Raw genomic sequence first — 13,347 nt, forward strand, 5'->3', positions numbered from 1 at the left:
TTTTTAAGGATGGATTAAGAGGTCTAAAAAAGAAAAGTCAGAAATGATAAAATATAGTTTCATCTCTCAATGGGATTTTAGTTCAATACATAACTTGTCTGTCACATTAGGTTAAGACTAATTGTAAGGATAGGTTTTAAGTAGACAATAAATAAATAACTAAGGCTCAGGATGGAGGAAGATTTTAAGTTTTGCGATAGTGAGTCACCCAGGTACCTGGCCACTAGTTGTCAGATTTTGTGGCAACTCACTTCCCTTATTGACAGCTTAAACCAACCATAAGGGTGAAAACGGACATAAATAAATAACCGATTTAAGAATTTATAAGTTTATTTTTGCACCATTGACGCACTATGTAAATTAATTCTTGTTAACACGGAATGTGTCACAAACATTTGAGTCACAAGCACAAAGACACCCAGAGTCAGGACTAACATTCGTGGATCATACAAACGCTTGTCCTACGCGGGGATGAATAATCTGGAATGAACCTATTTGTGTTCCAAGGAACGGCGTCATTTTCGCGGATTGACGTTTTGTTATAGTTTGTCACACATAAACGTTGATAAAAATGTGAATCGTCACTATGAGGTAATCGTCTATTTATAAATTTGTGTTTCTAAGATTAAGTCACACAAGAATGTATGAATACCTATTTTGTTATCAGTACCTACAGAGTTGGTAGCTTAATCTTTACATACATAGATCCGTACCTATCTAGGTATAATAATCCTACTAATACTACACGAAAGTTTGTGTATATGAATGTATGGATGTTTGTTCCTCTTTCCCGCAAAAACCACTGAATGGATTTAGACCAAATTTGTATATAGATAGTTTATAACCAGGATTAACACATAGAATAGATTTTACCCCGATTTTATGCTCCCATGGGTTAATTTTCTGTTTTGCAGGTGTGCAGGTTTCCTGCCGGGTCGGTCTGTCCAAAAGGGGTAACGTAGCCCCAGTAGGTACACGAAGGTAAAAGGAAGGAACATGGGTAGGTTTTAGTCAGAAAAAGTCTGACACTCCCTTCCGCTAACAAAGAGGATGGAGTAATTTGATGTTTTGCCAATTCGAAAAAGAGAAATGAAGGTGTTTCTTCTCAAAATTTTCCTTCATATTTTTTTGATTACCAGTTGATACCGGTTTTCAAGTGATAATTACTTTCATAATTCGCGGATGCATTTGGAAAGTTATTGCCTCTATACAGAATATGAACCTACAATCTTTGACATGACAGTTCAAAGGTTATGTCACTGTGAATAAACATATTCCTGATAGTCAAAATGATACTCGTTATTGTTCCCTATTTACACAAGATAATGTTGTTGATAAAACCGTTGAATAACCTCGACCTTTATTTTTTGTATTTTTTGGCAACAGAAAAACATCATTCGCAAAATTTTTGTCCGTCTAATTGTCCCGTGACAATTGTGATACAGCCTGGATGGACAGTGGGAGAGTCAGCAATGCCTTAGTAATAGCGTTCTGTTAGTATTTAAAGTATTTAATTCTTTAAAGGAATAAAATGGTCTTATTTTTTAAAGTTAGACTATTTTAAAGAAAGTATAGCAGTCAGGACTACAAACAAGACTTATCGATCAACATTTGTTCAATTTGTTTATTCATCAGTAAAAACAAATAACGTCTAAAAGGAATGCCAAACATAAAAAAAAACATATTGTCAATTTCAGACAACCTGTTCCAAGACAATTTCCTAACGATAATCGCTCAAACTTCGCCAATAAATAAAGTTCGGTTACACTGAATACGTGTCGGTAAATAAGTTGCAATTCTCGACAATATCAGATTGCACACTGTATTTCAGCATCGATGCATGCGCTATAAATTTACGATTCAGCGCCCCGTACTATGTGCAAGAGTTGTTTGCCCCAGTGGACATTTAACGAGAATATGTCTTTGTGATATGGGATGTGATGGCATTCTTAATTGCTCTGTAGGAGTGGTGCTTAAGTTATAGTTCATTTATAAAAGTTAGTTGAACGATGTGAAATTCATATTTGGATGTAATATACCTTGTTTAATTTAAAACAAATAATGTGTGTCTAGAGAAAAATAGAAATTAGTGCGAAAGTCTAAAAAAATAAATTGATTAATTTCATATGCTCGTATGCTCGTTTCAATTACTTTGCAGATTTTTGATAACAAAACACTTGATTTCACAAATCCGGTCAATAGACAAGGTAAAACGCATAAGCGACAGATAAAATAATAATAAACTGATTATTTATGAGAGACGGCAGTTGCGTAACAAATAGATAAAACGTGTGTTATCAAGAAGCGTCGGCGTGGTAACCACGTGAAGCTAAACAATCAGGAAACACAAACACAACGTAAAGATATCTCAACTAACTTTTTGTCCTAAAGAGTAACAGAGATAGATAGCACAAACATTAAAGCGAGAGAAGGATGGCAATATGTGTAGCACACTTCGGATGGACAAATTAAATTGGCTGTATTACTTGCTATTTTAAAAGATGTAATATCATTGAAAATAGTTGATCATTGGGAGTTGACATAGATTTTGTTTGTGGTGCAAATTATATAAATACAGTTGTTTTTGGAACGTTGGACAGTGCGGACGAATATTTAATAGATTACAATGAAGTGGACTTTACTTTTACTAACTTTATTTTTAAATGATGTGTTTTCATATAAAATTCTTGTGGCTTTCCCGTATCCGGGGAAAAGTCATTCGATATTAGGTGAAGGTTTTGTGCGGCATCTTTTGAATGGAGGTCATGAGGTTCGTATTAAATGATGAATTATACACTCACTTTCTTGTTTGTTTATTTGTCGTTCCGGTTGAATTTTTGCAACTCAATTTTGAAGCACTTTCGATAAGCTAGCAGGCTGAAATTTTCAGTATAGCTTCATACCCGATGACAATGCAATTTATGAATATGGCTGAACAAGAATCTGAAAAAAAAAATTGCTGAAGTGACATTTGAGAACGTGTCTTTATAAGTTCTCTATTATTTCTGTATTTTATTTCAGAATTAGTTGTAAATACAGACAATTGAATATTAAGTAAAATGTGGACAAAATTGATTACACTCTGTTTTTTAAACTAGCATATCATGATTCTTACCTCATTTCTTAAAGTAAATTATTATAACTGGCGTATCAGAAAGATCCTATTCTAGTCTATTGTGCCGTCACTTTTTCCACAAACATTATTATTATTACGTTAATGATAGTTGACCCTCTATAACTTAAAAGCCAGAATTGTAATAAGCCGGCAACAATATTTACAAGTCATCTTACATGTGTTAATGTGTTATTAAATCCATGTCAACATTAAAATTCAAGGTTAAATCAATATTTTCGTAAGTGGTATTGATGTCAAATGAGCATTTAGTTGAAACAATCTAAAACATGTGTTATAGTTATAATTACTGGATAAATCAAAACTATTTGAAATACCGCATTTGGCTTGAAACTGTTTAAAAAATCAAAATGTAAGATTTTTCAAAAACTGGGCATGGGTTTCTGGTCTTATAGAGAAAAAATATTATTAAGTATTGATCACGTTTACTCACTGCAGTTTATCGATTCTGAACTCTGTTTTAGCGATGTAGGATTCCTATTTATTTTTATCTCTACCATTTGCCAGTGAGGTTTAAAAATAATTTCAAATTGCCAAAACCACATACCAAAATTGCAGTGTTCAAAATCTTCGTTAAGTTCAAACCTGCTAACTCGTATCTCGACCTCAAACCAAAAAATACCTATTATATTTTTCTAAACACACGTTATCAAACTCCGAAACAATTTTCCAAAACTATTAAAATTGATTGCAGTTGGAAAAAACTTCAAAGTAGTTTTACTTCTTCTAACTATTAGTCAAGACTCAATGCTATATCCAAGGTCGGTCATGGTCAATGCTAAATATAAGTTAACCTCTTTAAATAAATACAACTAGCTGTTGCCCGCGACCTCGTCCGCGTGGTTAGAAGATATAAGGTAGGAATTTTTGAACGGAAACCCTCGAAGATGAATAATTCTCCCTGTTTTTTCTACATTTTCCATTGTATCTTATTGTATCCTATTAGTCGCAGCGTGATGGTATATAGCCTAAAACCTTCCTCAATGAATGGTCTATTCAACACAAAGAGATTTTTTCAATTTAAACCACTAGTTCCAGAGATTAGTGCGCTCAAACAAACAAACTCTTCAGCTTTATATATTAGTAAAGACTAGAGGCAGCAAGCGATCGTTATATTCATCTTTATTATTGTTTGGTCCTAATTAATGATCGACGGAACATACACGTACTACTCGCTGTCAATAGAAACTCATTGTTATCAATGATAGTGTATAAGGTATGTAGTTTGTGTACAAGTATCATTTTGTTCCTTTGTGTATGTACTAAGATCTTATTATGTATGGCAAAGGTACTTATTTATGCAGTGTGTGACTTCGTATAGTCTTTGTACAGTGTTGTGGTATTTTTTCTGTAATAAGTAATGTCCACAGTAAGAGTTTTAGCTTAGATATCTTCATTAATTTTATTTATATTTTCCTTTTCATGTTACTATCAAAGATATTTTTTAATAAATCCGCGGACAGACCAGTGACGGCTCCATTGTGTCCTTTCATGATTAAGAATTTGGCTGCCTAACCTACTATTAAGCACCTTAATGTGATAACCGTTTATTTTTTATGTAAACTTTTAAACACTTAGGTAACATTATTTTGACCTAGTTTATATAATAATTTAATCAACATTGATCATTACTATTTTATTACCGGCCTATTCATCGTAAAAACAATAACATTGTATTTGTTTAAAAGTATTTTCTGGTTCGAGAATAAGGCTCAACATATTCAGTGTACTGCGTAAAATAAATATAAAAGAAAATATGCGAATAAAAGGGTAATTTTATGGGAGTTTTTGCACTTTTGATAGCATCTAACGAGGGTTTTAGGGTCATTAGGACAACTTAATTCGAAGACTCTTCCTGTCAGACAAAAACGAGAGATAATGTTGCATTGTACATTGATACAGTCAAACCAAAGAAAAACACATGGTGTTGCAAAAAATTTGCTCTTACTTAGATAATGCTTATAAATATTTGTTAAAAGGTAAGAGAGAAATGAGGATTTTGTAATTTTAATAACTAAGTTGTTTACGCAATTCGTCGGCTTTTAGCTCTTTAAAAGTTATATTATTTTTTCCGACAGTAAGTCTCACTTATAACGACACTGCATTCAAATGTGTGTTTATGTGAATTGTGAAGTAATTTATTTAATAATAATAATATATTTTTTTTAAGGAACTGGTGCACTTAACATGTCTCATTTATATAATAGCCTATTTAGTTTTACATACATATTGCAATAGTTTTGCATCTACTTTGGATTCTTCATCTCTGTTCTCCCATAGAGCGGAGGTGAATTATCCCTAGTAGATGCCCCATCACATTGTATATTAAAGTTCTCAAGAAGGCCTCTGTGCGTTGGACCTGTGTCCCCGTTCAAGCCTTTAAAAAGGACCGGGTCTCTTCTCATGAAGTTAGCCCGTGAATGAAAAAAGATATATATTTATTTTCTCATCACAATAGTTTCCTTAATGCTTTTCGTGTTACAATTGTACCAGATAAATAGGTAACTTTGTGAGAGACTGGTGCCTGACGTAGGTTTATGCAAAATTAAAACAATAATTGATTATTTTATTTTATAGCTGCACAAGAGATAAATCTCAAGGTTAAGCGGTTCTAATTAAGGTTTGTCTTTTGATGGATTTATTTAATTGTGCACGAATTTCCATCGTGCGTTGGAAAACAAATATAAGTACTGCGATGGGATGGCAGTTACATTAGAAATCCAAATCATTTTACTCTTTCTTTGAGAGTTATTTTAAAATTCTAGAAAGATTTTTATGCAACGGTGCTCAAAAGAGAACACAACTGCACACGAAAAACCGTCTGCGTAAAACTGCTTAGTAATCATAAGCACAGAATTATAGTTACGTACGGTAATTATAATTTAACGTCACTTGGACTGCTAAGACAAATCTAACGATACCTCAATTATGCAAATGCGTTTTTTAGATAAAAAAATAATATTTCACTACATCACTATCTTATTACGATGCAAGTATAATTTTATTTACCAATAGAATCTATAAATAAAGCGGCTTTTAAATGTTATCTCTGATATTCATAATAATATAAATTATAAACGTTGGCATATCGACAAGTGGCGACTTGTTCTGAAATATTACTTTAATATAATAATCCCTTTCAAGTAAAACTGAATTATTTCAAAAAAGAACAACGTTTCCAACGCTTTAGTCAAGTTTGGTAGGTTGTCGTAGCAACCTACGTACATAGGTAATTATAATGATTTTAGATAATATATGTATACACTCATCGTAATTGGAAGATATAAAAATAATTCTTTGAACGCCCAAAGTAATCGGAATTGGAAGATATTCGTATAATAGTAATTATTGTTATCTTAATGTTATTTGAATTTATCTGGACTTTTGGTGATTGACTCTCCAATATGTTGCCTATAGAAAAAGAAAAATTGAAATAGCAGAATGGAAAATGATGCAAATTAAAAATTGAAAGTTAGAAGTTCTCGGCTTCATTTTGTTTGCTATGATAAAATTGTGAGCAACGCACTAAGTTGTCGTCTGAAACAAGAACGGAATGTCCTGGACGCTGCTAACCTTGTTAGCCTTTATCTTTGGGGTAAAGGGTCAGATTTGGTGTCAATGAGTCCGGTGAAGTAAACTCAAACAACCAACCAACTATATGAAAAGGAAACGGCCAATTAATAACTTCAGCCTTCGTTGAAGTCGGTTAAAAGACAAGAACTTCATGAATACCTAACGAAACGGAATCACCGAAAATTCACAATATGGGTCAAACTTACACGTTTTAAATTTGGTCCGCAGTCAAAACTCAAGTTTTAGCTCATGTGATATTCAAAGTCGGTCAAGCGGTACCGCTAACAAGTTGGACTACACTCATTTATATTCAGACCAACTTCCAACTTCTGACATAAAAGACATGTTTTAGACCATTTGCGGTATTTGTCAACTTGTCGAGGTGGAAAACGATTTAATATGCATGTGTGGGACGCAGCTTCTGTTTCAGATTCAACCAAAACAAGTGAATTAATATTTGTGGAATACAAAGTGGCTGTTTAGTTTTGAGATCCCGTGAATTAATGGCTTGTTATAGCCTTGGTAAATAAAGGAATGCAACCTTCTTGTGTAATAAACTCAGTAAAGCAGTCAATGACAAAAGGAAAGCCTTTATTTTACTGTAACACATAAAACAAAATAAAAGCTAATAGTACACTTGACTGTGCAATGAAAATAAGACACAAGAACATAAGCATATGATGAAGTAGATATTCTGTGATGTAATAACAAATTTATTACTTGCCTAACTGTCCCAAAAGTTCAAATGCTTGCTCATTAAAAAGGTATCTTCACTTCCGCAACATCCAAAATTCATTCAACGTACTAATTCAGGATCTTGGACTATTTGAAGCCCAAAATTACATAAAATAACAGAGTATAGAGTCACAGCCTGCACACCCATCAATTTGTAGTATAAGGTACGGGAAAAAAATCTAAAAACGGCTACACAAATGGTAGATGAATACAAAGTGGCTTGCCCCGTGACTTCAAATATTTCGTATTCAGTTCTTGCACGAAGAACTTTTCCATTCTGAGGTATAATTTCACTTGTGAATAATTTCCTATGCGTTCCGCTGAATAACTTGACGAGGTCTCTTGTTATGAAAATGTATAAGTTTGTTCAGGGCATGAGATGATATCATATCTGGTTTGGGTTATGCGTAAGTTTGGAAGGATGCATAATATATGATTCTTGCGATCCGTAGTGTTATCACTCTATTTTAGCCGGGGGAATTTGGACGTGAATATATCTACGGCTGAAATCATGTTCTATTGTAAATTTGAAAGCAGTATGTCGTGTATGTAGTGTGTTTTGTTAAGCCATGTTCGTTCGTTTTTAGCCTATATTTTCTACTAGCTATTTTTTTCTTTTCAAAGACAATGTGATACATCCGAGTCTAACTAAGTTTTCCAAGAATGGAATTTGAAATTGTCAGTAATATAAGTCGTCGTGTGACCCTTAGCCCTTCAGTCACGCCCATCGTATATTCTTCTTATTTTTTTTTCAGGTGACATACATTACACCGGTTCCAATCAAAAAGCCCCATCCAAATCTTCGGCAAGTCGATGTATCATCCAATTTTGAAAATTTCGTGTTCAGTAAGTTTTAACGAACGCTATCTACTTGTAGTTCATGAAATATGTTTAAGACTTGGAAGTCAAGCAGCAGTCTTATCGTTCATAACAACTAGTTTCTTTGAGGCTTCAATAGTACCAGCACTATTAAAACTGACTTCACATATAGCTCTGTGGCTCATATGTCAATATGCCCAGCCGCTGAGCGCGCTGTGTCGGGAGTCGACCATCGCGTAGTACAACCATTTTTGTAACCCACAAATGCTTTTCTGGGTCTCTTTGTGCATGTGACTTGAATGTTTTTAGACCCTTCGTAACACAAGGGTTAAATTCTGACCTTATTAACTCAAAAAATAATATTATACTAAAAATATATTTTTTTTCCTTTCAGCAAGTACCTTGGATTTTAAAAAGGTTATGAATAAGGAAGTGGATTTAAAAGACATGTTTACTATGTATCACCTAATGTTGAAGGTCGCTGAAAAAGGGGTCAATCATAAAAATGTTCAAAAACTTATAATGGACCCCAGTGAACAGTTTGACCTGGTGATAGCCGAATGGTTGTATCAACACCTGTATAGTGGGTAAGATGGCGAACACCTTGATTTGATAAAATAACTCCAACACTCTGTCTAACAAACCTTTCTTTATCATGATCACACGTAGCATAAATCATTCTTAGAATTAGTAAAACACTCAAAATGTTTGCTTTAAGTCATCAGATATTGAGAATAAAATAATTCATTAAAATTTCAGCTTTGCGACCGTCTTCAACTGCCCTTACGCCTGGTCTTCTTCTATGGAGCCTCATCCGATGGTACTGGATTTAATCGACGAAATCGGGAATCCGGCTTATTTCGCCGACCACATGTCGCCTTTGACACCACCCCTGAGCTTTTCAGAAAGAGTCAGTGAACTCTTGAACGTTATCTACTTATACAGAATAAGATGGTAAATATTGTTCTGTAAATATGATTGTACCTTAATTTTATTTTCAGATTTCCTCGTAAGAATCTTCCTGTAATTGGACTGAGATATAATAAGAACAAAATTCATTTTTGTAACATTATTGTTACTTTGAATTTGTGGGAATTATTCCAAAAACACTCAGTGTTGTTACTTATATAAATATTGATGTAATGGTACAATTTTATATCAACACATAAAAATCTACTCGACACAGACGATAGACGTTGTTTTTATTCATATTAAAATTACTCTTTGTCGTATATTTAATGCACACTGTATTTACTACATCAGGTCCGTAAGTGATGCGGAAGCTAAGGCATATGAAAAAGGTTTTGGTCCTGCGGTGGCTAAGCGAGGATTACGGCTTCCAGCGTTTGATGAAGTGAAATTCAATGGTTCCATAATGTTTGGAAACTCACATGTGTCACTGGGAGAGGCACATAGAGTGCCAATGAACTACGTGCCGATTGCTGGATATCATATTAATGAAGAAACTCAGCCTTTACCAGAGGTACTGAATACTTTCCAAGTAGATGCATTTTCAGCTATAGTTGGAAGGTGTGTCATGAAATGAAGTCTGTCCGGCATCCCCTTTTGGGAAAATTTTTGAATTTTATTTCTTGTTAACAATGCGTTTGAATTCTTTTTTTTTTAACTTTCACTTATCAAGTATAGACTTCACCTGTTTAGCATGTATAAATGAAACTTGAACTTTTATATCTATTGTATCTTTAACATTCTTGCTATCATCTTTTAGAACTTGCAAAAGATAATGGACAATGCACCTCACGGCGTGATATACTTCAGTATGGGCACCATGATGCCTAGCAAGACTATGCCGATGGAGTTCAAGAGGGCCTTCTTGGATATGTTCAGTACCCTGAAGTATACTGTCATCTGGAAATTAGAAGAAGAATTCAAAGATCTTCCAAAGAATGTTCATGTTGTGCAATGGGCTCCTCAACCAAGTATATTAGGTCAGTATTTGTGCCAAAGATGTTACGATATCTGTGCTTTTGAACTGAACGTACTAAATTTGTAAGAAATTTTAACCATAAGCCTACACGGACGTGAGCTTATGAAAATCTGCATCCACATTCACTTCCGCGAAAAATGAATGTGCAAAATCGAAATCCGCAACTAGCCTGATTTTAACATAGTCAAAATTTATATTTGTTTACAGTAAATATAAAACGTGGTAATCCGTTCATACTTATAAAATCTACAGTTTGTTCATCCATTTATTTAAACTTAAACAATAACGTAACTGTTCACATCTGTCAACAACATCGGGTTCAGAACCGCGACAATGCCATCAGTGTCCGATGTGTTCGAAGGATTAATATGGGATATGACAAGCCGATCAGTTGATACAATTTTATTATTTCCATTGTAAATGAAACTGGATGAATGTAGCGTAAACGGAAACTTTTTTTATCGAAGTTGTTTTTTCTTCATGTTGAATTTCGTTAATGAAAAATGACACTTAATTTTCACAACATAACATGACTTAAAGTTTTTTGGGCATAATGTTAATTGTGGTATCTTTTCAGCTCATCCAAACTGCAAGCTGTTTATCTCACACGGAGGTCTGCTATCAACGACAGAAACTGTGCACTATGGAGTCCCTATCATTGGAGTACCATTATTCGCTGACCAGTTCATGAATGTCTTGAGAGCTATCAGAAAAGGCTTCGCCCTGCAAGTTGATTTAGGCTTTGACACTCCTGCAAAATTAAAGGTTGCTATTGGTGAAATTCTTGGAGACCCTAAGTAAGTTATTAAGATTTTTAAACCATTTTTTATCCAGGATATTAAATTAAGCCAGACATTTTCTTAGTTTAGCAGTTACTGTCTCGCTGCAGGCCATAGGCCTTCCTTACGTGTTTCCACTCTGTCCGGTCTGTCCATCAGATGTCTATCAGTGGTACAAAATCTTTATCTTTATCTCAATCTTGATCCTATCTCTTTCAGGTATGCCAACAAAGTCAAGGAGTTGTCTTACATCTACCACAATCGTCTGAACAAGCCTGGTGATTTAATAAACTGGTGGGTTGAGCATGTGATTGAAACTCGTGGAGCTGTTCACCTCCGATCTCCGGCTCTACACGTTCCGTTCTACCAGAAACTATACCTGGATCTCATAGCTTTAATTTTACTAGGACTAGTGGTTGTGATAAGAATGCTTAAGAAATTGATCAGTGGAAGAAATGAAACCAAACAAAAGAAGAATTAATGATCGAAGAAGAAAGAGAATCTAGTTCTAGTAAATTATGAGAGTTTATTTAAATTAAATACTATGAATAATTAATTGTAGGTTATAATTGTGTGTTTGTTACGAACGCTTTTATTCAGTCTAACCGAGATGAAGAAGCAATAGTCTGTTTTAAAATGTTTTCGCTTTTATAAATGTTTTTACCATAATAAATGAATGACAGATTCCAAAAAGTATTTTATTCAAAATCAAATATCCACGAGAAAGGGTTGAATAAATAAATGAATGATGAATGCCTACATATTTAAATACAGGATCCTACGAAAACAACGAAGTATCAGAGACACACAAAACCCATTCCTCTCCAATTTATGACGCGTACAATACAGCCCAAGGACACGGATTTCGTATAAATATTTTGTTTCGCTTAGGCACTTCAACGTTTTAATAGATAGAATTGAATTTATTGGAAACCTTTCTTTAGTCTCCAATACCTGTCATAGTTAAAATCGTTTCGGTGCTTCACATCTTTATCTGAGACACATGTCAATGCAAAACCAAACCCTTTTTTTTTCTTAAGTACTTTCGTAAGATTATTCATATTCAGATGAAATTTAATAGACAAACTAGCCTTCGTGCCCAGCCTGAGTCCTAAATCATGAGCTGACGCTGCGACGTGCATGTGTATCTTAAGCACAGGTGTATCTCTAAGAGGTATTTTTTTTTAGATTTTATTCGCGACTTACATATTAGATAATTATCAATTTCGAGTATTTTTCTGTAATCGGCTAATTTATTTAAGGTTCTATTAGAAGCAGCAGTCGCAAGTCTTCAAGCTGTAATGGGTTAAGTGGAAGATAGTGAGAGATCATTAGCTGTAAGACAGTCATCAGTTAGTGTTATTCTTATTATTTTACTAAAGAGTAGAAAAAATACACGAATATTTTCTATAACAATATAATTATTTCATTCAGGCAGGTGCTTTTTGCTTATTTTGCTACTAGTGCACTTAATATAGAGGACTGTTTTTTTTTTCTTAAAACAATCGTATTTTGTTTTGAGTCGAGTATTTTTTAATTTTTTATTTGAATTTTTTAAATTCCTGAAATTCTTTATAATTTAGGTTGGTTATAATATAGCTAATCTCACTTTTGCACATAAAACAGGGCTTTTTATCCTGTCGTGCCACTTATCTGCATGAACCACATAAAGTCCAGATCTTTGATGGACGACCTTATGATTTTATGTTTTAGATAAAGCCCTGACCCACCCATTATGCTGATGAACGATGTCCATTGATAACAAGGCTAGCTTTATAGTAGCTCAAGAGGTAAATAATAAAAATAAAATTTGCATGGCTTCATTTTTTACTGATAAAACAATGGGTGGCTTGCAAATCAAATAGCAGTATGAGATATCAGGTGAATGTACGGTGAGTTCTTTTGACAACAATACGTAATAATACATATTATGAAAAAATATATGCCTTTATTTTGAAGATATAAGTTAGGAATCTTTGAACGAAAGCCCTCGAAGATTAATACTTTTCCCCATTTTTGCCACATTTTCCATTGTATCTTCGCTTCTATTAGTTGCAGCGTGATGTTAAATAGAACATTCCTCGATTAATGGTAAAACGAATGATTAATGGTTAAACGAACACAAAAAGATTTTTTCAATTTGAATCAGTAGTTCCTGAGATTAGCGCGTTCAAACAAACAAACTCTTCAGCTTTATATATTACTATAGAAGTATAGATTAAAAAGAAATGAGTCCTCAACACAAAGCAACAGACCAGCTGTGGAGTAACTTAGGAGCAATGAGCTCAATCAATCAGTCACTACATCCCCCATTACTGAGACATCTTATATCATCCTTTCCAAGTCACCTATTGCCGACT

At 33.9% G+C, this 13,347-nt stretch overlaps 1 protein-coding gene across 1 annotated transcript; it reads left to right on the top strand.

Moving 5' to 3' along the window:
- The first annotated feature begins 2,508 nt into the window (after positions 1-2,508).
- LOC113499315 (UDP-glucuronosyltransferase 2B15-like) lies at positions 2,509-11,680 on the top strand. Its single transcript, XM_026879737.1, has 8 exons — positions 2,509-2,770; positions 8,197-8,287; positions 8,655-8,847; positions 9,020-9,214; positions 9,524-9,743; positions 9,990-10,209; positions 10,786-11,005; positions 11,207-11,680. The coding sequence occupies exons 1-8, from the start codon at positions 2,627-2,629 to the stop codon at positions 11,466-11,468; spliced, it is 1,545 nt and encodes a 514-aa protein (XP_026735538.1). The 5' UTR covers positions 2,509-2,626; the 3' UTR covers positions 11,469-11,680.
- The last annotated feature ends 1,667 nt before the right edge of the window (positions 11,681-13,347 follow it).

Source organism: Trichoplusia ni, chromosome 12, assembly GCF_003590095.1.
Source record: "Trichoplusia ni isolate ovarian cell line Hi5 chromosome 12, tn1, whole genome shotgun sequence".
Taxonomy (NCBI): Eukaryota; Metazoa; Arthropoda; class Insecta; order Lepidoptera; family Noctuidae; genus Trichoplusia; species Trichoplusia ni.

Bases quoted from the DNA above. Each gene is read 5' to 3' on its own strand.
- LOC113499315 (XM_026879737.1), top strand. From the start codon at position 2,627: ATGAAGTGGACTTTACTTTTACTAACTTTATTTTTAAATGATGTGTTT. The intron at 2,771-8,196 runs GTTCGTATTAAA...TTTTTTTTTCAG, and splicing joins TTTTGAATGGAGGTCATGAG to GTGACATACATTACACCGGT. The intron at 8,288-8,654 runs GTAAGTTTTAAC...TTTTCCTTTCAG, and splicing joins TTTTGAAAATTTCGTGTTCA to CAAGTACCTTGGATTTTAAA.